Source organism: Lissotriton vulgaris, chromosome 3_1 (genome assembly GCF_964263255.1).
Source record: "Lissotriton vulgaris chromosome 3_1, aLisVul1.2, whole genome shotgun sequence".
NCBI lineage: Eukaryota > Metazoa > Chordata > Amphibia > Caudata > Salamandridae > Lissotriton > Lissotriton vulgaris.
Window position 1 is genome coordinate 3,390,491 of NC_141689.1, and position 27,583 is coordinate 3,418,073.

General features: G+C 48.8%; 1 protein-coding gene across 1 annotated transcript in view; it reads left to right on the plus strand.

Moving 5' to 3' along the window:
- LOC147725799 (uncharacterized) overlaps positions 1 to 27,583 on the plus strand; it is a 454,961-nt gene that overhangs the window by 331,477 nt on the left and 95,901 nt on the right. Inside the window, exon 5 of the mRNA XM_086959949.1 lies at positions 12,720 to 12,818. Coding sequence (XP_086816075.1) covers positions 12,720 to 12,818 — 99 coding nt within the window. The remainder of the gene's footprint in view (positions 1 to 12,719; positions 12,819 to 27,583) is intronic.

Genomic DNA, 27,583 nt, shown 5'->3' on the forward strand with positions numbered 1-27,583 from the left:
CAGACCCCGCCTCCCACCTGACCCTCCCACGCTCCGCCCCCTCCACTCTCCATTTATGGCCACATGCCCCCACGCGCAGCGTCCACGCGCTTCGGACACGCCGAAGGTGCGCCAAAGGTAAGCCCGTCTACGCCCGTCCGCGCCTGGACCGCGCCCAGCGCAAGACCCCCTGCCCCTCGCGCTGCCCAGCCCCCCCGCGTTACCTACGATGCCGCCACCCTCCTAGCCCTTAACCCCGGTCGCGCCCCCAACTGCGTCCAAGCCGCTCCTGGACGCACCCATGGACCGTTCTCCTGCTTCTCCTGCAAATTTAGCGGCACCGACAACATCTCCGCTACGACCACACCACAGATTCCCGACCCCAACCACCTAGAATGCATCCTTCTCAACACCCGCTCGGTCCACAGGCACGCCATTGACCTTTGGAACCTACTAGACACCATCTCTCCTGACGTCGCCTTCCTAACGGAAACATGGATGAACGCTTCCTCCGCCCCTGACATCGCCATCGCTATTCCTGATGACTATAAGATCACACGCAAGGACCGCACCGACCATACAGGAGGTGGAATCGCTATCGTCCATAAGAAATCAATCCGCATCTCAACCAGCTCTGACGTCAATCTCGCCAACTCCGAACACCTTCACTTCCAGATCCACATCGACCCCAAGACCACACTCAGAGGCACCCTCCTCTACAGACCACCTGGACCACGCACAAAATTCAGTGAAGACATCACAGACTTCATCACCCCACACGCGCTCCCCTCCAAAGACTACATCCTTCTGGGAGACCTCAACTTCCACCTTGAAAAGATCAACGACCGCAACACCGCCACCCTCTTAGACAACCTCGCCAACCTCGGACTTAAACAACTGGTCACTTCCCCCACCCACATCGCAGGTCACACTCTCGACCCCATCTTCACCTCCAGCAACCATGTCTCCTTCAGCCACACTACGGATCTCCTCTGGACTGACCACAGCTGCGTTCACTTCACCTACAACAAGCCGAAACCCAGCATCCACCTCCAACCAACTCTACAAAGAAACTGGAACAAAATCACCACAGAGCAGATCTCCACATCACTCCTTCAAACCTCCCCAGCCCCCTCTTCTAACGCCAACGAAGCCGCCTCCAACCTCACCCTTTGGCTATCCAACACCGCCGACACCTTAGCACCACTGAAAAAACGTCAACACAAACTTGGCATCAAGAAGGCCTCATGGTTCAACGACGACCTCAAGAAATCCAAGAAACTGTGCCGCTCCCTTGAAAAGGCCTGGAAAAAAGACCCATCCACCAGCAACAAGGACGCCTTCAAAAGCGCCATCCGTACTCACCACCAACTGATCCGAAAAGCCAAGAAAACAGCATTCAAAGATCGACTTGACAACAACGCCCACAACAGCAAGGAACTTTTCAACATCGTCAAGGAATTTTCCAACCCCTCGGCCAACTCCAACGACATCACCCCCTCTCAAACCCTCTGCGATTCCCTAGCCTCTTTTTTCCACAACAAGATTGCTGACATCCACAACAGCTTTGACAACCAACCCGGAAGCCAACCCACCCTACCATCAGCTGACCACCTTCCCCCCGTTAACACCCTTAACGCCTGGAACCCAATCTCCACTGAGGACACCATCCGCCTGATGAATTCCATCCACTCTGGATCCCCCACAGACCCATGCCCCCACCACATCTTCAACAAAGCAGACTCCGTCATAGCTCCGCACCTCCGAGACGTCATCAACTGCTCCTTCAACTCCGCTACCTTCCCAGAAGATTGGAAACACGCTGAACTCACCGCCCTTCTGAAAAAACCAACAGCAGACCCCACCGAACTCAAAAACTACCGCCCCATCTCGCTTCTTCCATTCCCGGCCAAAGTCATCGAGAAAGCTGTCAACAACCAGCTCGCCGCCTTCCTCGAAGCCAACAAATCACTCGACCCCTCACAATCTGGCTTCCGAGCCAAACACAGCACTGAGACCGCCCTCATCGCAGCAACAGACGACATTCGAACTCTACTGGACAATGGAGACACAGTCGCCCTCATCCTCCTCGACCTCTCTGCAGCCTTCGACACAGTCTGCCACAGCACCCTTTTACAACGCCTCAGAAACATCGGAATCCAAGGAAAGGCACTGGAATGGATCACCTCGTTCCTCACCGGAAGAACCCAGAGAGTCCGCCTCCCACCATTCAAGTCCGAGGCCTCTGAAATCATCTGCGGCGTACCACAAGGATCCTCACTCAGTCCCACCCTCTTCAACGTATACATGAGCCCCCTCGCGGCCATCGCCCGCCAACACAACCTCAACATCATCTCTTACGCGGATGACACTCAACTGATCCTATCTCTCACCAAGGACCCCAGCACCGCTAAAACTAACCTACACGAAGGAATGAAAGAAGTCGCCGAATGGATGAAACAAAGCCGTCTGAAACTGAACTCAGACAAAACAGAAGTCCTCATCTTAGGTAAATCCCCCTCTGCATGGGACGACTCCTGGTGGCCGGAAGCCCTCGGAAATGCACCCATCCCGACAGACCACGCACGGAACCTTGGCGTCATCCTGGATTCTTCACTCTCAATGAACAGACAAGTCAGCGCCGTATCCTCTTCCTGCTTTAACATTCTTCGCATGCTCAGAAAAACATTTCGCTGGATCCCCTCCGAAACAAGGAAAACAGTCACCCACGCTCTGGTCACGAGCCGACTGGACTACGGAAACACCCTCTACGCAGGTACCACCGCTAAACTCCAGAAGAAACTACAACGAATCCAAAACGCCTCAGCCAGGCTCATATTAGACATCCCACGCAACGAACACATCTCTGGTCACCTTAAAGACCTCCACTGGCTACCCGTCAATAAAAGGATCACTTTCCGACTGCTTACCCACGCACACAAATCACTCTACGACATCGGACCAGATTGCCTCAACTCTCGACTATCCTTCTACACCCCCTCCCGCCAACTTCGCTCTTCCAGCCAAGCCTTCGCCACTGTACCTCGCATCAACAAGACCACCATGGGAGGCAGATCCTTCTCATACCTGGCTGCCAAAACATGGAACTCACTCCCCGCTTACCTTCGCCTCACCCAGAATCACCTAGCGTTCAGAAAGCAGCTTAAAACGTGGATATTTGACAAATAATCCACCTCCCCTTCCTAAGCGCCTTGAAACCCTCTGGGTATGTAGTGCGCTATATAAATGTTATGACTTGACTTGACTTGACTTGACGCCGAAAAAGTCTTCGAATCCGAAATCCTCTGCCTCCAAAACACAGGCACCAAAACATTTGGTACTGAAACAAACAAATGTGTGGATTCCATCAAAAGAACAACGTTTCGATGTTCCACCCTCAAAACCGAATTCGAAACAGAGAGAACTCTGGATTCATCCTACACTGGACATATTACCACCAAAGTGATACTCAAACCTAAACCTGATACTGAAGAAGCTTACCACATTCCTTTAAAAAAGAAAAATGTTGGTACTAACTCTTCTCCTTCATCACCTCTTTCTCCGGAGTCTCAGCCATTGCTAATTTCACCTGCTGACTCACCACCACCACCATATACACCTGATGATCAGGATGATGGGGATGGGGCTGGGGATAATGATCCAACACCTACATACCCCTGGAGAGATTATAACACTAAATCTCCGACCGGTAACAATCCTGATCTGTACCCTACTAAGACTTCTCCACCAGTCGACAGTGTAGGATATGTATAGAATTGCTAAGTTGAGCTGCTAATTATCATGGGGTCGAGTTACATAAGGAATCCCTAGAAGATTTCCTTTTCGAAACACGTAGTAGTTCCCAAAAATCCTCGCTCACACTTCCCATGCTCGAGGGTAAGCTTAGAAATGTGGAGGAAATAATTAATGATCCTGTGCGGGCACGTATCCTCACCCAGGGTAGACAAAAAATATTAATCTGCTCCATCAGATCCAGCTTACATCAGGGGGCAGTAACCGTTAGATTCTTTCGTCGTTTCTAATGCACAAAAAAGGACCAGTTCCCAAACGTCAGGAGATGCTCCACCCCAGAAAAGAGTCTAAGTTGATAGATGCATCTAGGGAAAAGAGTAGCCTCCCAAGCTGCAATCTTTTGCGCATTTCCAATACCCAAACACTTTTAGCCATGTACGGTAAGGCGCATTCAGATAAATTGGAGCAATTGCTCCAACTTTAGCCTGATGAGCACAAGTCTAAAGCTCAAGACCTAGTCCGGGAGGGACAGCTCATCTCGAACAATTCCATCAGGTGCACTTTAGATGCGACTGACACTGCAGCTAGAGCCATCAACACCAGCGTTCTATTAAGAAGGCATGCCTGGTTATGCATTTCAGGGTTTAAACCAGATGTTCAAGCTTCTATCCTTAACATGCCATTTGACAAGCAGCACCTCTTTGGCCCGGTAATAGACACGTCCTTAGAAAAGATGAAAACGAAAACGGAGGTGGCGAAATCTATGGGAGCTCTTCAGTCACCTTCAGGCCATGGTTCCTTTTGGCGCTTCTTCAATCGTGGAGGGTCCAAGAACACTCCTCCGACTCTGCCTCTACAAAAGACAATAATCAGCACTCTGCTTCTAAGGATTTATTTAGAGGTGGGTATAGAGGCAATAATGGCAAAGGTAGAGGTTCCAACACATGTACCTCCCCCTCCAACACCAAATAGTGACTTGCCTAAACTCTCTCCCCCCCCCCCCCCCTCACCCCCCACCCCTCCCTCGCCACCGACCCTTTAACACCTGTCGGGGGCGTCTTTCACAATTTCTGGCCGTCGGGCAATCAATAACTACAGATAATGGTGTACTAGGAATTATCCGTTCTGGTTATTGCCTGGAGGTTACCAACAATCCTCCAAATATCCCTCCACGTTCACACACACACACACTGTCCCCAAAATACTTACATCTCCTCAAACAATAGGTTCAGCCTCTCCTTTTAAAAGGAGCTATGGAGCGCGTACCACTACAAAACCACGGGTCGGGCGTATACTCCTTCTACTTTCTCATACCCAAGAAGGACGGTTTTCTCAGGCCTATCTTGGACCTCAGAGAATTAGATCTTTACATACAATCAGACCATTTTCACATGGTCAGTCTTCAACAAGTTCTCCCACTCCTACAACAGGGCGACTTTCTTTCTACTCTAGACTTAAAGGACGCCTACTTCCATATTCAATAGATCCCGTTCATCGCAAATTTCTCAGGTTTGTGGTGGCGGGGCATCATTACCAGTTCAAAGTACTCCCATTCAGAGTCACCACAGCTCCCAGAGTCTTAACAAAGTGTCTGGCAGGGGTCGCTTGTCACCTAAGAAGACAACACATTCATGTCTTCCCCTACGACTGGCTCATCAAAGCCAGTATATATCCAAAGTGTCTCCAACACACTCAGGACAATGCCGTTACAGTCAATGTGTTGAAATCCCATCTCTACCCTTCTAGCACTCAAACCTATGTGGAAGCCTCTTTGAATACTCAAAGGGCTCTAGCCTTCCCCAAGGCAGTCAGAATCCGCAATATTCAGGTTCTAGTTCTCCTGTTTCAGCCCACTCACTCACTTCCAGCTTGAGTGTATATGCAACAGCTGGGAATGATGGCCTCGTGCATCCTGATTGTTCCCCATGCCAGGCTTCACATGCGTCCCCTCCAGGAATGCTTAGCAAGTCATTGGAACCAATCACAGGGTCTGTTAACCGATCTAGTGTTGGTAAGTGGCCGTACTCATCGCTTTCTACAGTGGTGGAACCCACGAAATGTATCAAAAGGATGGCCCTTCATAGACCCAGTTCCACAGGGAATGCTAACAGCGGACAGAACTCTCACTGGTTGGGGAGCTAGTCTTCAGCAGCACACAGCGGAAGGACTGTGGACTCAACATCGAAATATTCTCCACATAAATCATCTAGAGCTGCTAGCGGTGTTTCTAACACTCAAAGCATTTCAGGCTCACCTGGTCGGCAAAATGTCCTAGTTCGTACTAACAACATGACAGCTATGTATTGTATACAAAAACAGGGGTTCGGGGGACACTCAAAAGACATTTTGGAAGTGGGCTATTCACCACAAAATCTTCTCTCCTAGCAGAATACCTCCCAGGAGTGAACAAGATTGCTGATCTTCTCACCAGGCAGAGACCGCAAATCCACAAATTGGAACTTCACCCTCAAGTTCTCCTCCCATACTTTCAAAGTCCAGCAGACCTTCCAGTTCTCGTATGTATGCTGGTAGTGCGTTCCACAGCTTTGCTGCTAGATAGCGGAAGGAGCATCCTCCCGCTCTGCAGCGTTTGATCTGAGACACCCTGACCAAATGTTGAACCGCAGAACGTAATGCGCGGGTTGGGATATACGGGGTCAAAAGGTTGCAGAGCATTTTGGGAGTTGTAAGTTTAAACATTTTAAAAGACAGACCTAATGTCTTAAACTGGATACGCTGAGCCATAGGGAGCCAGTGGAGCCTCCGAATGGTGTCAGTGATGGAACAAAATCAGGAAAGCCAACTAAAGTTCTGGCAGCCGCATTTTGGATTCGCTGCATCCGAGATATCTCGGCTTGATTGAACTATGCAAGTTCCTTGCTTCTGGGAGCCAATCGAGAAAGAACAGTGGATTGAACTATCAGCTGCCTAGTGGAGGAATCAAAGAACTTTAAAATAGGTTTAAGACCTTGTAAAATGCCAAAGCATGTAGCAGCGACTTATTTTGTGTGGATACAAAATCTAAGGGAGGAGTCCAGCCATATCCCCAGGTTCTTGACCTCTCTCTTTGGCTCAGGGGCATTACCCAAAGCATTAGGCCACCAGTGCTCACCCCATAAGTCTGCATTTTTACCAACCAGTAACACTTCTGTCTTGTTTGCAAACAGTTGGATGTCATCCAGTCTGCCACAGCTGTAAGGCCGCTTTTAAACTTGAAGACATTTGGGGTCGATCCTTTAGTTAGGGCAACCACCAGCTGCGTATCGTCCGCATATGAGACGATCGTGAGGTCCCATTGTCTGGCGATGGCAGCTAGTGGCGGAACATAGAGATTGAACAATGTGGGGCTCAATACCGAGCCTTGAGGAATGCCTTGCTCAATAGGATGTGCCTGGGATAGAAAATGAGGGGTGGAAACACGAAAGGACCTCTCAGTCAGAAAGAATCTGAACCAGGCAAGGGCCAAATCAGCGATCCCTGCCTCCTCAAGACGGTGGAATAGAATCTTGTGGGAAACAGTGTCAAAGGCGGCACTGAGATGGATCAGTGCTGCCGTTTGACCATGGTCGAGGATGGCCCGCAGGTGTTTCCGTCATAGCCAGGAGAGCGGTCTCGGTACTATGGCCGGCGCCGAAGCCATGTTGCGTTGCGTCCAGAATGTTATTGGAATGCAGAAAGTTGGTGAGTGTGGTGTTAACGTGTGCTTCTGCACCCTTCGCTACCCAGGGAAGGAGAGAGATAGGCCTGAAATTTTCAGGCTTCCTAGGGTCTAAGCCTGTTTTTTTAAGGATGGGAGAGACCCAAGCCTGTTTCCATTTCGCCGGGACAATGGCGGATGAGAAAGAGGCGTTAATTAGCTGGTGTAGCAGTGTCATGCAGAGCAGTGAGGATTCTCTGAACTGAGCAGGCTTGAGTGGGTCGGCCGGGGAGCCAGATTTAATTTTCATGGTCAGTCTACTAACTTCCTCAGAGGAGATCTCCAGGATAACCGTCAAATTGGAGACTAAGACTGATCTGGTGGAAGGAGGCGGACAAGAAGTATTCTTGGGAAAGGAGCTATAAATTCCCCGTATTTTCTCCACGAAGAAGGAGGCTAATTCTTCACAGTGGAGTTCTGACGTGGGTATGGGCACCGGGGGTTTCTTGGCACTGAGATTTTTGAGAATTTTTAAATGACTTTAGCAGGATTGGGGCTCATTTTAATTCTCAGAAGTATAGTATTCCGCTCGAGTCCTGCAAACGGCTCTATGATATACTTTAAGTTCAGCTAAATAATAGGCTTTTTTCCAGGATCATAATCATTCCTCCACTCATGTTCATGTCTTTTGCATCCCTTCTTCAATAGGGTCAGGGTATCATTATACCAAGGGGAAGACTCCTCCGCGCGACCCTTAATCCAGGTTGCCGGGATAAGAGTCCAGTGCCCGGGTGATCCATGCACAGAATGACTCATAGCCTGTCTCAACATTACTAAAAGGGCCTAAAGGCTCGGCTCCTAAAAATGCGTGGAAGTCTTCAATTCGAAGCTTGCGCCACGGTCTTTTGTATACCGAACATTGAGTGTTATTTCGTGATGGTTTTGATGTTAGGATGGTCATTTCAACTAGAAGATGGTCGGACCAGGCCTTAGGGGTACGGGTAGTCACTGTGGCGGCCTCAATGTTCGTAAATATGGGATCTAGCAGATGACCTCCTCTGTGTGTAGAGCCTATGACTAATTGATGGATCTGGAATGCGGCTCAGTCGGCAAGCAGAGTACGAATAGTCTGGTCCTGAACCAGATCAAAATGGAGATTTAAATCACTGAAAATGCTAAAGTTAGCCAATCCCACCGCCAGTGTTCCAACTGTCTCTAAGAGAGCATTTTTAAAACCGGTGACAGGTCCGAGAGGCCTATATATCAATAGACCGGAGAGGGTAAAATGGGTGTTCACAGAAATACTAAAGCGGACACATTCACCTCCCTCCATATTAACTTTATTAAGGAGACTGGTATAGCAAGACCTGGTAATCACAGCAAGGCCGTCTCCCCTAGTCGCTCTATTCATCAGAGAAATCGAGTATTCAGGGGGTAATGCCAGATTAGATACGGCTGCCAGGTCATCGCAAAGCCATGTTTCGGTCAAAAAGAATATGTCCGGAGCTTCATCGATAATAAGGTCATATATTTCAGCGTGGTGTTTAACTAATGACCTTACATTTAGCAGCAGCATTTTTAACTGATGTTGATGGGGCCTGGCAGAAGGAACAGGAGGCAGCACAGGAATAGAAAGTACAAACGTTCCGCATGGGCAGCTGGTGGGGCCACTAAGGGGATTGAAAGGGGAATTGTTGCAGTGGTGGAACGGAGGCCGCAGATTTAGTAAAGCCTCTCAAATACATCTTTTTTGCCACAGACCACAATGTAAAATGGCCAAACTTTGCCTCCAAGTACCCACACCCGCTCTCCAAAGGCAATGCACTATGAATGAACTGGTCAGGGATATTCGCCTACGCTTCTCTGCCTCTCCCACTCATTCCATTAGTGGTTCGGAAGCTCAGGGAATCCTCCCTCACACTGATCCTAATAGCTCCCACATGGGCCCGTTAACCTTGGTTCAAAATCTTTTTGGAGCTGTCACTAGTTCCACATCAAAAACTGCACCTCCCATCCAGTCTCCTCACACAGAGCCATGGAGAAATCAGACTTCCCAGAACCCAAACAAATGAACATCGCAATTTGGCTCCTAAATGGCTATCTAAATCTCCCACCAGACTGTATATTACATTGAAATAACAAAATCATTTTGTAAAACTAAATAACTTTTCTTTGCATTTGCTCCACCACACAAGGGCAGTCCCGTATCCAAATCAGGTTTTTGCCAGATGGATTGTTAAATGTATTCAAGTTTGTTATGCAAAAGCAAAGAGAACTTTAACAATATCCCCTCGAGCGCATTCCACTTGCAAAATGGGGGCTACAAGGGCTTTAGTAGGAAACATCTCTATAGTTGACATTTGTAAAGCTGCAACCTGGTCTACACCGCACATATTCACCAAGCACTATTGTGTAGATGTGTTAACAAGACAACAAGCTAATGTGGGCCGGCAGTACTTTTTCAAACAACTGCAACAGCCTCAGGTTAGCCACGGCTTAGGGAGAATACTGCTGTATTGTCTATGCAAAGCATGTGATCCACAGCTCACATACCTCGAAAAGATAATGTTACTTACCCAGTAAGCATCTGTTATAGGTATGTAGAGCTGTAGATTCACATACACCCAGCCGCCTCCCTGGGTACCTGTACTTTGTACTTGTTTCAGTTCTCTCTCTTACTCTACATACATACGTATGGACATCTCTGTTCTTTGCTTACATTCCAATCTCACCCTCTGCGGGAAAACAATCATAACCATGGAGCGGAGGCCCCACGAGCACTATCACCTAAAGGAGGAGTCGCCTATCTCGTGACTGGAAAGACAACTTTGAAGAAAAACAACTTGCAAACATCCGGACCCAACACTAGATGGCAAGAGTATGCAAAGCATGTGAATCTACAGCTCTACCTGCCTGGAACAGATGCTTACAGGGTTTGTAACATTATCCTTTCCTTCACCAAACTCAATCAAGATCCTTTTCTGCTCAACCCCGGCACAGGGGATCCAAAAACTGGATGGGGCAGTGGGGAAGGCGTTCTCTGCTAGTACCCGGGCATTGCAGGTCAGGCTGGACTGTTGAGACTTGTGCAGGATCAAGATAGACTTCCATACGGCTTGGTTCCAAACTGAGGTGACATTGTGGTCAAAAGAACAATGAATTTGGAATGCTACCCCAAGGGATTGCCAGTGGGTAGACTTATTGCAAGAATCCTTCCCATCACTTTTTTGTGTATGAGGATGGGTCTCACCTTCTCTGTCAGGAAGTGCTGAGGTTCGCTTCCTGGAAACGCCAGTGTTGACTGAGGCTAGTTGCTATCCATCGACACAGGTCTTTTAACACCTAGGACGACAAACTGGTTCAGAACCTTCATGACTCTTTGCCCAGTGTGGCATGAGATCTCTTTGCTGATCACAACAATCCCAGTGCCTTACATTCTGAGTCCCCTGTACCCTTTGCAGGTAACCTTGGATGAGGCTTTTTGATTGATGTGGAATTTTCCACCTACTACACATTTCCCTCCCATTTTCTTGATTATTTGTATTTGAGGAAGATTTACCAAGACCAAGCTCAAATCCTCTTCATCGTCCCGGAATGGCCACGAAGGGTGTTGTCCCCAAACCTGCATGTCTCCCTTTATCTCCCACTGCTGCACCGTCTACCTTTCAGGGCAGAACTCTTCCCATATTCGCCGGTCCAGGATGGGATGTGGTATACATGATCCTTTCCACTGGTCAACCCTTCATAAACTCAGCCTATTCTGGGAAGCAGAGCAGATTAATCTCTAATGTACTGCTCAAACCTAGGGCTTGCCTGTCGGACTCTAGTCTGGCTGTGTGGTGGGCACCGTCAAAGAGTATATTGTAGCCTTGGCAACTTTTCTGTCTTCTTTATCAGCATTCTGTCTTTGTCGCGTGTAGGGGTGAAAGCCTGAATTGCTGGCACACTTTTCCTCCAGCACCTATCATGCCCACGTAGGTTTTGAACCTGTTTTTGGCTTTTTTAATGTGTGCTCCTTTTCAGCCCCTCCACCGTTGTCAGGCAAACCAACCAAAGAGGAAGGCTAGCGACACAGACTGGACCCCAGGTGCACCAAAGAGATCAGATCCGAAGCCCAGCTCTTTAAAGGGTACATGGGCAACAGAAAGGACGAGGCAGTCCTGAAGAGGACGCTGTGCTTTAAGATACTTTTCTATATTGAATGAAGGAGCCTCATGAGAGAATCCAGGCCCTCTCCACCAGGACAAAAGCTTCTGCCACAGGACTGACTGACTGACTGACTGAGGTTGAGATTTGCAGGGTGGGGTCATATGCTTCCATTCACGCCTTCGCCGAACACTACTGTTTCGATTCAGAGGTAAGAGTGGATGGCCATTTCACAAACTCCATCCTACAGGATTGTCCTCATCAGCCTACTCCTTCAGACCCTCTGCTGAGTAGGCAGCCAACTGATTTGGAATATGTTCAATAGGTGTGGAATCTGCAGGTAAAAGTACCCATCAGAAGAAACTTAAGGCCACCTGCTCCTGGAGCTTGGAGCACCAGTGCCTGACTGCTTCCCAAGACCAGTGTGTTCTTGGAGGAAGCTGAGAGCGCTGGAAGGAGCTAGGTCAAGTGGAGGATCCTGGAAAGTGGATCTCTACAATGAAGTATGAGTAGACGGCTGCTGCAGCGATCGGGTCGTTGCCTGTGTACAGAGGAGAGTCAACGACCCAGATTGCAAGATGGGCTGACGTGAAATATACTGCAATGCCGATTGGGCTGTAGCCCGTGTGCGGAGGAAAGTCAGTAACTCTGTATGCCGGGTGCGGCTGCTGTGAAGTAAACTGTCATAACAATCTGGCTGTAGCCCATGTGTGGAGAAAAGTTGGCAACCCCTTATGACAGGTGGGCCGCCGTGAAGTGTATTGCGGTTCCGATGGGGTCATAGCCTCTGTGAGGAGGAAAGTCGATGACTGCCTGACCCACGCTACCATTGAGAGTCAAGTATTGAAGAGGTACTTGGCACAGTTGTTTATGATACATAGTAGGTCGGAACCTGGGTCATAACCAGTAAAAGGCCTCCTACACGAGGGGCCTAGTTGCTCTTGTTTGCCCTGTTGCTCTGTACAGAGTTCTGATAAGGTTTCACTTGCATAGGTGAAACTCAGGAAGCCCCAGTTTACTTTGTTGTGCTAGTCTCATCATAAGGCCTAACAGCTTCCCTCTCATTGCCTGCTTACTCCAAAGCTGACCACACACATCTGTGTCCGGATCAGCAGACTCCGCTTTCCTCTCACTGCCTACTCACTCCTGATATCTATTGGTGTATGAAGCCCAATTAAGACTTTTTGTCTTCTACATTTCGCAGCTGCCAAAGAATATGTGAGGCCAACGCAGAGAAGAAACCTGGCTGACGAGTCTGTTTCATCCGAGGAGGGCTCCTGGACTGTTCCACTGGTGCGACTTGGTGAGTGAATGTCTTGGTGCACAGTTTCCTGTGAATTTATACTATAACTGCAAACTGAATGACTGCCTTATAGATTAGACCTTTGGCACCAGTCTTCATTGAGACCCCCACCCCTTCTTTGCACACCAAGGCCAATGGTGTCATAGCTCAGAGCCAGAAGACTAAACCCTTTTAGTGACACCCTTACGACTTCTCGCCAAACTTCAAGTGGTGCGATGGGGCTGAGTCCTGTTCAGTGTTCTTGCGCTGATGACAACTTTTTCACTTTGACTTACTGAAAGACATCCATCCGGAATGGGCCTTTGTGCGGGACCGGCCTCATGACTGCAACTGAGAACAGCCTTTCGATTTGGAGCGGGCCTCTGTTTTGAAAGCATCTTCTTCTTATGCTCAGTGAAATAGAGCTTCACCTCCTACTCACGGATCACCTTCAGGTACACTTATCATGCGACTTTGAGTTCTCACGAAAGCCCCGACCTAATAGGTAGATGTTGTTTGGGTCTGTGATCAACATCTGCTTTCTGCAGTCGTAGCATGTCTTGAATCCTGACTTTTTCAGGTGATACATCGTCCTCGGCATACTGTCTAGAATACATTTAGAGTCGTCAGAAAACTGGCACAGTTGGGAGCAATGAAGGGGAGGCGCTGATATCCTGCTCCACTTCCTTCCTTGTGGGATGGTAGGAAGACACCACCAAGCCATACAGCAACACCTACAGACAGGCAGCGGCACAACTTAAAAAAAAATCTCAAGATACAATCTGGAGTTTGAGAATGTTCTGACCGATGTCAGTTAGCACCGGTGTCCTGGGGTCATAATACTACTGAACTCCAACTGCGCGACCAAGAACTGTCTTTAAGCTCTTTAAGGTCTCAGGGTAACGGGGACAAACATTCATTTCTTAATTTAGGAGGTGGTGTGAAGGTAGACACTCAGAAACCTTACATTAAATAATACAGTAATGATTTGAACGTTTGGAAAATTCTTAATTTTAGAAAGAAAAAGACATTGATAGTTAATAAAGTTCCAACGCTTCTACAAGTGTAAGTGGTCCCCTCACAGGATAACTAAACAATCAATCAATAAATACATTTATAAAGCATGCTACTCACCCGCAAGGGTCTCAAGGCGCTGAAGGTGGGGGGGGGGGGGGAGGGGGGGCTACTTCTCGAATAGCCTGGTCTTGAGGTGTTTCCTGAAGGTGAGATGGTCCTGGATCAGTCGTAGGTGTGCGGGGAGGGAGTTCCATGTTTTGGCGGCCAGGTAGGAGAATGATCTTCCTCCCATGGTGGTTCTGCGAATCCGTGGGACGGTGGCGAAGGCGAGGCTGGCGAAGCCGAGCTGGCGGGTAGGAGTGTAGAACGTGAGGCGGTTGTTGAGGTATTCGGGGTCCATGTCATGGAGTGCTTTGTGTGTGTGTGTGTGTGTGTGTGTGTGGGTGAGGAGCCTGAACGTGATCCTCTTGCTGACGGGGAGCCAGTGCTGGTCTCTCAGGTGGGCAGATATGTGGCTGTGGCGAGGGATGTCGAGGATGAGTCGTGCGGAGGTGTTCTGTATGTGCTGAAGACGTTTCTGAAGTTTGGCTGTGGTTCCTGCGTAAAGGGCGTTCCCGTAGTCCAGTCGGCTGGTGACGAGGGCCTGGGTGACCGTCTTTCTGGTTTCGGTGGGATCCACCGGAAGATCTTTTGGAGCAGGCGCAGGGTGTTGAAGCATGAGGATGAGATGGCGTTGACTTGTTTGATCATCGTGAGGGAGGAGTCCAGGATGAATCCCAGGTTGCGTGCGTGGTCCGTGGGTGTCGGTGCGGTGCCCAGCGCTGTGGGCCACCAGGAGTTGTCCCAGGCAGATGGGGTTTGTCCGAGGATGAGGACCTCCGTCTTGTCTGAGTTCAGTTTCAGCCGACTGAGCTTCATCCATTCTGCGATGTCTTTCATTCCTTCCTGGAGGTTGGTTTTGGTTTGGCGGTGGCTAGGTCTTTGGTGAGGGAGAGTATCAGCTGGGTGTCGTCGGCGTAGGAGATGATGTTGAGGTTGTGTTTGCGTGCGATGGCGGCGAGGGGGCTCATGTAGATATTGAAGAGGGTTGGGCTGTACGAGGAGCCTTGGGGTACGCCGCAGATGATCTTGGTGGCCGCGGAGCGGAACTGCGGGAGGCGGACTCTCTGGGTTCTGTTGGAGAGGAACAAGGTGATCCAGTCCAGGGCTTTTCCTTGGATCCCAGTGTTGTCGAGGCTGATTATTAGGGTGCGGTGGCAGACTGTATCAAAGGCGGCTGAGAGGTCTAGGAGGGCGGTTGTCTCCCCGTTGTCCATCAGGGTCCTGATGTCGGTGGCTGCGATGAGGGTGTTCTCTGTGCTGTGGTTGGCTCGAAATCCGGACTGGTATGGGTCGAGCGAGTTGTTTGCCTCGAGGAATGCAGTCAGCTGTTTATTGACTATCTTCTCGATGGCTTTAGCCTGGAAGGGAAGAAGAGAGATGGGGCAGAAGTTCTTGAGGTCTTTTGGCTCTGCTGTGGGTTTTTTCAGAAGGGCGTTGATCTCAGCGTGCTTCCAGCTCTCTGGGAAGGTGGCTGACGCGAAGGAGTTGTTTATGATGTTCCGGAGGTGTGTTGCGATGATGGTGTCGGCTTTGTTGTAGATGTGATGGGGGCATGGGTCAGAGGGAGAGCCAGAGCGGATGGTGTTCATGACGTGGGTGGTGTCTTCTGTGCTGATGGGGGTCCAGGCACTGAGGGTGGTGGTGGGGGTCGCTGGTTTGGTGACTGGAGGCAGATTCTGGTGCCAAAGCTGTTGTGTATATCTGCGATCTTGCGGTAGAAGAACATGGTGAGGGAGTTGCAGAGGTCTTGCGTCGGTGTGATGTCGTTGTTGCTGGCGCTGGGGTTGGACAGCTCTTTTACGATGTTGAAGAGTTCCTTGCTGTTGTAGGTGTTGTGGTCTAGCTGCTCTTTGAACGATGTCCTGTTGGTGGTGCGGATCAGCTGGTGGTGTTCGCGAGTGGCGTTCTTGAGGGCTGTCATGTTTTCTGTCGTCCCTTCGTGGCGCCAGGTTTTATCGAGAGTACAGCAGGATTTCTTTGAGTCTTTGAGGGCGTCGGTGAACCATGTGGTTTTCCTGTTGCTGGTCTTGCATGGGGGTTCTTCAGTGTAGCAAGGTTGTCGGCGCAGTTGGTGATCCTCTGTGCGAGATTGTGGGCTGCGTTGTTGTCAGAGGTGTCGGCTGGTGGGTTCTGGCTCAGTGATGTGCTTAACTGGTCTGTGGTGACTTTGCTCCAGCATCTGTGGCGTGCGGTGGTGGGATGTAGTCTTCGTGGAGGTGAAGTGGATGCAGCTGTGGTTGGTCCAGTGTAGTCCTGTGGAGTGGCTGAAGGAGACGTGGTTGCTGGCGGAGAAGATGGGGTCCAGCGTGTGGCCAGCGTAGTGGGTGGGGGTGTTCACCAGTTGCTGGAGTCCGAGGTTGGCGAGCATGGTGGTGGTGTTGTCGTTGTTCTTCTCCAGGTGGAAGTTCAGGTCCCCTAGGAGGATGTATTCTGATGAGGTTAGTGCGTGCGGGCTGACAGTTGGCGATGGTTTCGCTGAATTGTGTGCGCGGGCGTCTGTAGATGTGTGGTTTTGGGGTCGGTGTGGATCTGGAAGTGTAGGTGTTCGGCGGTGGAGTGTGTGTCTTCGCCGTTGGTCGTGATGTTGATGGTGTTTCTGTAGATGATGGCGATTCCTCCTCCGGTTTGGTTGACGCGGTCCTTCCGGGTGTCTTGTAGCCGTCCGGGATGGCTATGACGATGTCTGGGGCCGAGGAGGCGTTCATCCAGGCTTCCGTGAGGAAGGCGACGTCTGGTGCTGTTGTGTCGAGGAGGTGCCAGAGTTCAACAGCGTGCTTGTGGACGGAGCGGGTGTTAAGGAGGATGCACTTGAGGTGGTTGTTGTTGGTTAGGTCCGGCGGGCGGTGTGCATGTTCGGAGGCAGGTGAATTTGCAGGCTAGGCAGGTGAAGGGTCCGTGGGTGTGCTTCGGGGTAACTTGATAGCAGGCGGGTGTTGTATCTCAGTCGGGGTTCCTGGCATCGGCTGGGACCATGGTTTCTGGCTTTAGGCGCGGACGGGCGCAGACGGGCTTGCCTTTGGCGAGCCAGCGGCAGCTGCGCGGCCTCCATATGAGGCAGAGGGAGGGAGGAGCAGCTGGAAGGTGGGAGCGGGGTGGCCAATGGGAGACGGGGGGGGCGGGGACGCAGCGGCGGGAAAAGGGAGGGGGACACGGAAGGCGAGAGAACAAAAAAGAAAGGGAGCACAAGGGTAAGAAAAACGGGCACAGGTGTACAGAAGGCAAAATGGACACAGCTGCAAAAACAATAACAGAATAGTACTCAGCGTGATGCAGGCGGGCTAACACGGGCGGCAGTGGCAGTGGATCACAGGTCACACAGGGGGCTGCGTGGCGGTGAGGTAAGCGACCTGCCTGGTCACAGCAATTCAGAGGGGGTAAACCCTACTCCCTTCTGAGGCCCTTCCCTTTAAGCGAAGAGCAGGCACGGCAAGAGTACATTCCATCTCCTTTTGAGTTATTTCAGGGAACCCCAAAATCATGCCCTTCAATGTTTTGTTGAACCATTCATTGGCTTGTGGGTGGTAAGTGGTAGTGCCTTTGTAGTTCACTACACACTAATCCCACATGTGCTTAAGGTAAGCAGACATAAGGTTTGTACTGCTGTCTGACACCACCTCCTTAGGAAACCCTACCCTGGTGAACAAACCAATGAAGGTTTTGGCGACTGCAGGAGCTGTAGTAGTCCTAAGGGGAATTGCTTCAGGATACCTGGTAGCATGATCCATTACTACCAGTATAAATGTGTTTCCTTAGGCTGTGGGTGTTTTCAGTGGACCCACTATGCCCACCCCCACTCTTTCAAAAGGAACCCCACCACTGGTTGTGGAATTACGGGGGCCTTTGGGTGTTCAGTTGTATTGATTCACAGGAGATGACAAACTCCTTCACTTTCTGAGACCTCTAAGACCAGTAGAAATGGCTGCCAAGCCTTTCGGAAATTTTTGTCTGGCCCAGGTGCCCAGCTAGGGGAATGTCATGGGCCAAAGTGAGTAAGAACTCTCTATACAGTTTAAGTTCTATCCCTCTCCTACTGGCACCAGCTTTGGGGGTCTCTGGCCTCAGTGTACACTGGTCCCTCCTCTCAAAAGACTTTGTGGGACCCAGTGACTTCTTTCCTTTCCTGTTCAGCAGCTTGCTGTCGCAGGCTCTAACGACTGGGACAAACTTGCTGCCCGTGGCTCAGGAGGTCCCCAGAGGGTCCCCTGGGCCCAGGAGTTCGATCCCTCTTCTGCTGACAAGTCCCCTCCCTGAGGAAAGGGGTCCTAAGTTTGTTGCAGTGTAGAAGATGGTCCACCAGTCTTCTTACCCTTCCTCTTGGGAGGTTGTGCCATACTTTCAGGCTACAACTCTCCATTTTCACCTTGTTCTCGAGTTTGTGCTAGTCTTAACACACATATTGCCTCAGGGGGTTGCAGCATGGCTGCTTCTGTCTTCCTTTCTACCTCGCCCATGCTGAGGTCTCCAAGTCATTTCCAAGCAGACATGCAGCTGAGAGTTGTGGGTTGATCACTACCTGTTTCAGGCCAGCAACGATCCAGTCTAATGTCACCTTAGCCGTGGCATGGTTAGTGGTGACACTGTCAGTGTTGGTGACTTGATAGGTTTTTTCAGTTGGTGTTGCTCTGGGGAAACCAGTGAATCTATCACCATATTGACACTGCACTTGTATCTCTAAGGGCTTCTTTCATGTTTCCATTCACTAGGGCTTATTGTAAGTACTTTTTCAAGTTAGGGGGCAGACAGCCAGAGTGGCTAACCCTCCCTCTCCTTCAGAGACTAGAACAGCCTCAGTGTGAACGCTGATTTGCTCTGGGCACACTGTTGATCCCGTCTCAAGATTATCCTCACCAGTGTTGGATGGGGACTAAAGGCATTCTTGTTGGGACAGGCACCATCTCCAGTAGCGTGTCCAACCTTCTTACAGCTATGAGACCAGGCCTTTAGGTGATCAAAAGTCTTACCCTTGTATCCCCTAGTGGACTGGGAGGACCTCTGCGGTGCAACCTCTTGAACAAGTTTTGGGGGCCTTTAGAAGACTCATGGTTTTTAGGGCTCGCAAGCGAAAAGCCCTTTTACTAGGGTGACAAAAATGGACCTTGACATTTCACATAGCTAGTGCATGTGCATTTCAAGGTCCTTTTTGATTGGGCTTTGGGTGCGTGCTGTTTTATAACACAACACGCAATAGGCCATAGACGGTCGCGTAGCTCCGCCTATGGCCTATTGGTGTCTGTTACGCGGACCAAACCCCATGTCTTCAATTATGGCCGTCATAATTGAAGCCAGATGCTGGCAGTGGCGCATGCTCGTGCACCATTTTTTTTCATCCATTTCACGGCGAGCAACTAAATCAAAACAACCGCTGACGTCTTGTTTTTCTTTGCATTTTATAAATGCGTATTGGATTGATTGAACTAACCCACCCCCACACCACCACCACCTGATAAAAAAGTTATGGAAGCTGGTACTCTGCATCATTGATGTTAATTCCCTCCTGCAAAGCCCAGGTTGTATAGGGCAAATAATATTAAATAAAGTCAGAGTGTATATTCAACTGAAGTTTTTGTAGTGCATGTGCTTATTCTAAAGTTCAAGTAAAAAGAAAACAATTAGCACAATAAATTTCATTGGTGCTTTATTTTTCACATAAAACAGAAAATTTAGGATAGATAAGCAAAAACACTCCCAAAACACAGGTGTGGGAGTGCATGTTTTTCCTCCACAGAGACAATGTGTGGATGGGTTCTTGCTTCTGCCATACTTAGGTTGTGCTCCACTTCCAGTCTTGAGCTATGCTTTTTTGGTAAGTCACTGGTAAATTAAGTGATTTTGCCCAGGATCACAAGATGTTGAGCTGATGCCAGGACTCAAATCCAGGTCCCCAGAACCAAAGTCAGCACCTACGGCATTAATGCCAAATTTGCTCCTCCTTGAAACATCCAGCCTTCCCACTAATATTGGGACGAAGGGGAAAGGAGCGAGGCTTTTAAAAAAATAATACAAAAAGCTCTTCACTCTTACCTGCCAGAGAATGGAATCTTCAGGAAGGATACAACCGTTGTAAACACCTTGCAGTGAAACGTACTTCCAACGTGGGAAGCAATATGGGGTGCAACTAGACCTGAACTTCGGGGGAGGGGGGGTTGCTAAGACTCTGTTAGATCTGGGGGTCTCTAGTTGGCAATGGTTATTACCTTTGTCCAAATAGGGACCCTTACTTCTAAGTCAGGATAAGGGGATTACACTCCTTATTAACCCCTGCTCACCCCTTTGGTAGCTTGGCACAAGCAGACAGGCTTATCTCAGAGGCAGTGTGTTAAGCATTTGTGAATATACACAGTAATATAGTGAAAACACTACAGATGGACACATCACAGGTTTTATAAAAATACGTTTTCTTTATGTAGACTTAAACACAAGACCATAAACGACAACAATTCACAATACTACACTTAAGGTTGCTTAAAAGATGATTAAAGTCTCTTAATTCAAGTTGTTGGTAAATGCGACAAAGTTCTTAACAAAGTACCTGGATGCGAGTAAATAAAGGACTCGCAAAAGGGGAGATGCGTCAGTTCTGTGATCCGGGGGAACAGTTGCGTCCTTCCTCAATGCTTGCGCAGAGTAGGGGACTCGTACTGAGCCTTTTCGGAGGGAAGGTTGCCATGCGCAAGATGGCACCTTGATGCCATGCGATGATCCAGTTGCGATGCGAGAAGATGGCGCCCTTGACGTGGCGATGCGATGACGCCCTAGCAGCCTTGCGACCACTCTGTACTTTGGAGCCGCGACAGGCCCTGCGACACGCTTCTCCGGTGATGCGATGGCGACTCTCTCGATGTTGTCACGCTTCTCAGGGGATGCGACAGCAGACAGCTTTGACGAATCCATGCTTCCGGGGAGATGCGACGAAGACTCGCTTCTCCGGCCTTGAAGCGATTTCAGCTGCGGCGGCGACACGCTTCTTCTTGATGCGTCGCGCTTCCAGCTCCCAGCGGCACGCAAGTGACTGGAGTCAGAATTCACAGCAAGGCCCTGAGACTTCAGCAGGGGGCAAGCACAGTTCAAGCCCCTGGAGAATATTCTGTAGATTAAAGTCCTTACAAAGTTCCTTCTCCTTTCCCTTGGCATATGAAGCAACCACTGCAGGCCAACCCAGCAAACAGCAGAGGGGCAGTCCAAACTCCTGCAGCTTCCTTGGTTCTTCTCCTTGGCAGAAAGGTTTCTTGTTCCAGAAGTGATCTAATTTCTTGGGATCAGGGTCCCAATATATTTATACCCCAAAATCCTTTGTTCTCTGGAGGCAGAGTGGCCTCTGCCTAGTTCAAACCAGTTCCTGAGCACTTTGTTTACATGACTCTCTTCTTCTTTCACTGTGCAGGGCAGAGACATCGGACTCCCCACAGGAGGTGGAGCCAGCATAGGGGAGGGAAGATACAGCTCTGGGGTACTCTGCCGACATAATTCCCCTTCTACTTTCATAGTTCAGGGCAGCGACATCAGACAAGCCACATGAGGTGGAGCCAGCATTGGAGAGGGAAGGCCTAGCCCTATTCAGGTCCCAGGTGCACTCCTCCCTCCCATCTGAATGTAAATCTCTCTGTTCACCACTCGGCTGTCCCAGCCTGTCTCCTGGAATTCCACAGCCCTGTCACTCACAAACCCAGACAAGGAATACACAACTCAGCAGAGGCGGGCTCAAATGGTTAGGCAAGCAAATACCTGCTTTCTAAAAGTGGTATTTGCAAACACAGAATATTAAAATAAACTTTACTAAAAGATGTATTTTATTATTCTGAGTTCAGGCATACTAAACTCGAATTTCTACCATGTTCCCTGAGTCAGTTAGGATTGTAAGAATGTAACAATCTTCACTGCCCATTCTGGCCTATGAGAACAGGTAGCCCTCAATAGTGAAAAACGAATATGGCTGTAATTCACTATTAGAACATGATACACACATCAGAGCATGTCCTACCTTATACTTATAATGCACCCTGCCCTTTAGCCTACCATAAGGGTGTCTGATATGAAGCAAAGGGAACGTTTAGGGACTGGCAAGTGGGTGCACTTGGCCAAGTCGACATGGCAGTGCTAGACTGCACACAGGCCTGGCAATGGCAGACCTGAGACACACTTTACAAGCTGCTTCTGTGGGTGGCAAAACCAGTGCTGCAAGCCCTCCAGCAGCATGTGATTTACAAGCCCTGGGCACACATTGTGAACTGTACTAGGGGCTGACCGATAAATCAAATAACCCAATCATGCAATCGAATCAGTATATCAATTTAACATAGGCAGCACTTGCACTGTGGCACTGATTAGCAGTGGCACAGTGCCCAAAGCATAAATCCAGCAAAAACACATTAAAACAGAGGAGGCATACTGTCAAAAATGGAAGGGAGACTCACGCCAATGATGCCAGGTCTAACAGACTCCCAGCCAGGGCTGGCCCTAACACTGATTGCTTCAGCACATGTTGCAGCAGAAGGCCACGCTTCCGGTTTTAGACGTCACATGGATCGAGGAGAGCTCCAGTGGGCAGTCTCCCCTGTGAGCTGTCCTATTTCAATCTCTGCCCTCCCTGCAAGTTTCAACAGCAGCTAGGGCCGTGGGGTCTGATTGCATTGCTAAACACAGATAATCCATGGTCCTCCTTTGTCACTCACCTCCACACAGACATGGCTGAAGAGCATGGGTACTGAGGCAAGACACAACAGTAAGATATGTTATGGACACGGATTTTATCATATGTGAATTGATAGTATCTGAATCGGTGGCGGCAGCCATGTCAAAGGCCTTAAACATACAGGACCTCCTGTCTGACCAGTTTCGACCTGCAAAGGGTCGCAGTTCGGACACACCCTGTGGGTGCAGGCGGGTCCGCCAAGTGTGGATCAGAGTTAAGAGAAATCTGGAACAAAGGCTTACTCTGTTGACAAGTTGCAGTTGCGAAGACCAGAGGGATGAGGTAGCTGCTGGGCCCAGTGGTGTATTTTGACCAGAGAAGGGTGCCGCCCATAAAGGGGCTGCTGACGGTAGAGAAACATGCGCCTGCCAAGGTTTGACCACCTGTGTGGTCTCCTATGTGGGGTTTGGATTCTATACTTACGTGGGCTTTTTATTAGTACAGGGTGTCGACAGGAAATAAGCTGGATTCAGTGCATTTGGGAAATTTGGGAAGCAACTGAAAGTGAAATGCTGGAGAGCACCTATCTGTATGGAAACATACACAACCATATATTTTCCCCAGTTACACATCCCAAGGTTTTTTATCGCTGGGTGCTAGATTTTACTAATTCTGATTGGATGGCTTGGAGAACAAACTGAACATAATGTAATTAAGGTTAATAGTATTCTTTCCCCCCAAATATGATAGTTTCCTCCTGATAAACACTGCGTGGTGTATTTGGGAAAATTGGAAAGCAGCTGAATGTGAAATGCCGGCTTTAGGTATCTTCCTTTTGGTTTTGGGTTCAACTCCCGGACCATATAGAAACATTGTGTTGTGTATATAGTCTTTTCTTTATCGTAGCATACAGAATAAGTTCAGCATTGTCATTTTGCCATGTACCTTTTCCTTGCAATAATACAACAATCGCTATTTCACTCAACTCCTACCGCCCCCCCCTCCCACACACCCCCCACGTCAGCTCTTGATAGTAAACCAGCACGGTGCCTTGACTGTGCCCATGGTGACATGACCCACTGACCAATCTGTTCAAAATCCCTACAGTGTAACAAAACATTAGGCTCCCTTCTAGGGCATCCCACCAAGTCACTTCCTCCTTCTCATACCAACCAGTGCATACTATTCACCTCCACACGTCCCCAGCTAGCCCCTCACTCCCCACATGCCTAGGGCGCTAGGGTGTTGGGGGGGTGTCTCTTAATGCTGTCAACATAGCTGCCCATGCTCTCAAATAGTCTTCTACCTTATCTAGTCCCCTGCTTTGTTTCGTTTGTAGCCCCTCAGCCACCACCCATTCTGAGATATCTCTGAGCCAGTCCCTATATCCTGGGCGCCTAGTTACCAACCACCAGCCCAGCGAGCATGAACTTACTGCTCAAGGACTATATGGACACATACAACAACCATACATTTTCCACATCTATAAATGTTGTTGCTGGTTGCCAGACCTCCCTTTCCCTGATTGGGTGGCCAGGACAACTTCTCGAAAATGACATTTGTCAGATTTCAGGACTGTTGCTCCCAAAACATGGTAATTCCCTGTAGATTTTCTCCTCCAGGAAGATATCCCTGCCACGGCTTGAACCACAGCTGTATTGAGACTGGTTTTCTGAGTGTGGGGTACCAGGCATGCATGGATATTATTTGGGCTTGAGCATGGAGCCTCACATTAGAAACCAGGCAGTGTTTTTGATGGGGAGCTACGAGTTCTGCAATATTTAGGTTCAGGGTCAACTTACCAACGCCAGACATTGCTAAAAAGTAGAGACACTGGAATCCAGGGCGAAATGACTTGTATAAATCCCCAAATGTCTTCCAAATATCAAAATGTAAACGAAAAATCATAATTTCTTACATTTCCTGTGACAGAAAATACTCACATGTTCAGTAAAAGGCAAAAGCAGCACCATCCAATGATCCCATACTTCTCCTGATGAAAAAGGTGGTCAGCGTGTGTGGATGGGCCTATAGCACAGAACCGGGATATTCCAAAACGTAGACATGTGACACCCATCTTGATTGCATAACTCCTCCACACAGTCCCACTTTTGGCCTGTTATTGCCCATTATGACACACTCCCCACACATGCGAGGTACTGTTTTTATCAGTAGAACTGTTTGACACTGGGTGGTGAAACTTTTGATGTTTCCCAGAAATTCCAGAACATTCCATGACACAGAAATAAAGATTAATTCTGTGACACAGACAGTTTTGGAGCTGCCAGCCGCACCTAGTACTTCACAGGTCTTTACAAGACCATTTACGCGTTAATGAGGCTTTGTTGTTTTTCACCCCTTTTTAAGAGCCCCTGAATCTCCACTCTTCCTATTACTGGAAGAATTAGCCCCCTCCCATTCCCCACCCCCTCCGAAATTGTTGTACCTCTGGCCTTTAAAGACCTGTGACTCCAGACACTCTCGGCCAAGCCCCCGCAGCTGGAGCTGCAGCAGCCCGGGCTGAGGTGCACGACTGGAGCCTGAAAGCAACAATAGACAGTGAAGTGCACGCCCCCTCTTGGAGGGATGCTGCGCCGTCCCAGGGGGCGCGCCCCTCAGTTTGAAGAACTGAGTTAAAGTATGGAAAGGTCAGCGTAAACTTTGAAACTCCTGCTTTAAAATGTTGGTCACCTTTCACAGACAGGACTTGAAGAAGCCATTTAGTTTTCTGAAGACGTACAACCCCCAAACCTGCAAGCAACTCATGATTTTGCTTTATCTACACAGCTCAAGTTGAGCCCACCCTGAGTATATAAAACCCATAACGTTTTTCCAGAACACATCCATACTGGATTTAGCTCTTCATGTGCTCTGTATTGTGCGACTTTAATAACATTCTTAACTCAATGACTCCTTCCTTTTCTCCGCTCCCCATTTATTTATTTATTTATTTATTTAATTTATATGGCGCGTTATAACCACCGGGGTCTCTAAGCGCTATTTGTCCAGATTTGCATAGTGAAGTATTGCATTCCCTTGATACCTCCTGTACACCTAAGATCTGCTCCATGCTTGTTTAAACAGTACCGTTTTTAGTTTTTTTCTGAAGGACAGTAAGTTGCTGTCCTTCCTGAGTTCTGGAGTCAGTTTGTTCCATAAGGCTGGAAGTGTGTTTGAGAACGCGCGACCCCCCACCGTGGTCAATTTGAAGCGGGGTTGGGATAGAAGAGTGGCATCCGACGAGCGCAGAGTCCTACCTGGTGTGTAAGGGGATAGTCGGGATTTCAGATATTTCGGCGCTTTACCATACAAGGCCTTGTGAACAATGCACAACCCTTTAAAGACAATCCTCTGACGAATTGGGAGCCAATGTAACTCCTGCATCAGAGGAGAAGAATGGGCAGTCCTGGGTTTTTTGTAAATCAGTCTAGCTGCATCATTCATAACCCCCTGTAGCTTGCCCAGCAACCTCTGGGGCAAACCTATATATAGGGAGTTCCCGTAGTCCAACCTAGCCAAAATTGTGGCTGAGACCACGTGTCTCAAGGTCGAGAATGAAAGTAAGGCAGAGATCTTCCTTAATTGTCTTAGGAGGCCTATACAAGTTCCCACCACCGTGGTAATTTGTTTTTCCATGGATAGTTTGTCATCCACATATAGGCCTAGGCTTTTTACTGCGGCCGCTGGTTTCGGTGGTAAACCCAGCTCCATAGGCCAAAATTTCTCACTCCAGGGGTTGCCCGAGATGGAGATGGGCAGCACTTCCGTCTTATCCGGGTTGACTTTCAAGGAGTTCTCAGACATCCAGTTGACCGTGGCTTTCAGTATATCCTGCAGCCTAGCGGGTGCTCCAGGGCCATCATCCAGCCGAATGATTATCATGCTCGAGTTGATGCCACAAGTGGTCCTTCGGTTTTAGCTACACTGACTATAGGCACCTATTAATAGTTCAAAAATCCCACTTTTTAGTCACAATGACAATAAGTACATATTAATGTTTATTATATTTGTTCCAGTGTTTCTTTGTGCATGTTTTATTTGTTTCAACGTCTCATTGGTTATACTGTACACCATTCATTAATCAGTGCTTAATTTGTGCCAGTGCTTTCCGGTGCTTAGCACCGGCACTTGCATATCAGGGCCAGGTCTACACGTGTCTGCACATCACATATTGCTTCCATGATATAATTACCTCTCTGACTCTGCGCAGAGTGTTCTCATCTCTCGAGTCCCGGTGAGTGTTGTGGCTGTGAGAGCGTGAGACAAGATTCATGCCTGCATAACTGAGTATTTGTAATCCCGAACGCCTCCAAGTACATGACAGCTGAGACACACAACTCTGGATATCTAGTCCAGACCTTTTGTGTTCTGTAGTATCAATGTTACTATGGGCCACTGTGTGTTGCGTGGCACAACCTAAATTGCCTCTGGGTGGTTAATAACATTATTATTAAATAACTTCTCTATATAGCTCAGCATACTAACAATGCAAATGTGAATTATTGAATTAGTACCTTCAGGGCATGAAATTAGAGAGTGCATCGTTGTTATTTTGCTTTTACATAGCGGTTGCTACAGCACGTTTTGTCATTTCCCGCTAATAGGAAAACAGAGCAATCTCTCCCTCTAATTCTCTCCTTCATTTGATCTCTATCACACTCTGCCTCGTATTCCGTTCCTCTTTTCTGTTCGGTCTCACTTAGTTGCTCTTTCACTTTCTCTCTCATGCTCGCCATCATCAGAGATCCTCACCTTGACACCTGATTTACGCTACTAATTTATACATGCATAAGCACTGGAGTGAGTTAAAAACAGATGAGGATAGAAACATACACCAGGTGCTTATGTAGGGCCCCCCAAAAGTACAAGAAAGAAGAGTTGCTGTTCTTCTGGGGAGTGACATACTCTTTGTTGCTTATATTGATGTTGTCAGTGCTGTACCACTAAAAATAGTTATGTTTTGGAGTATCTGTTACCGCGTAATGTGCTGCTGCTGAACAGTGCCTGATATATTGAAAATCGGTTCATTAAAAGTATT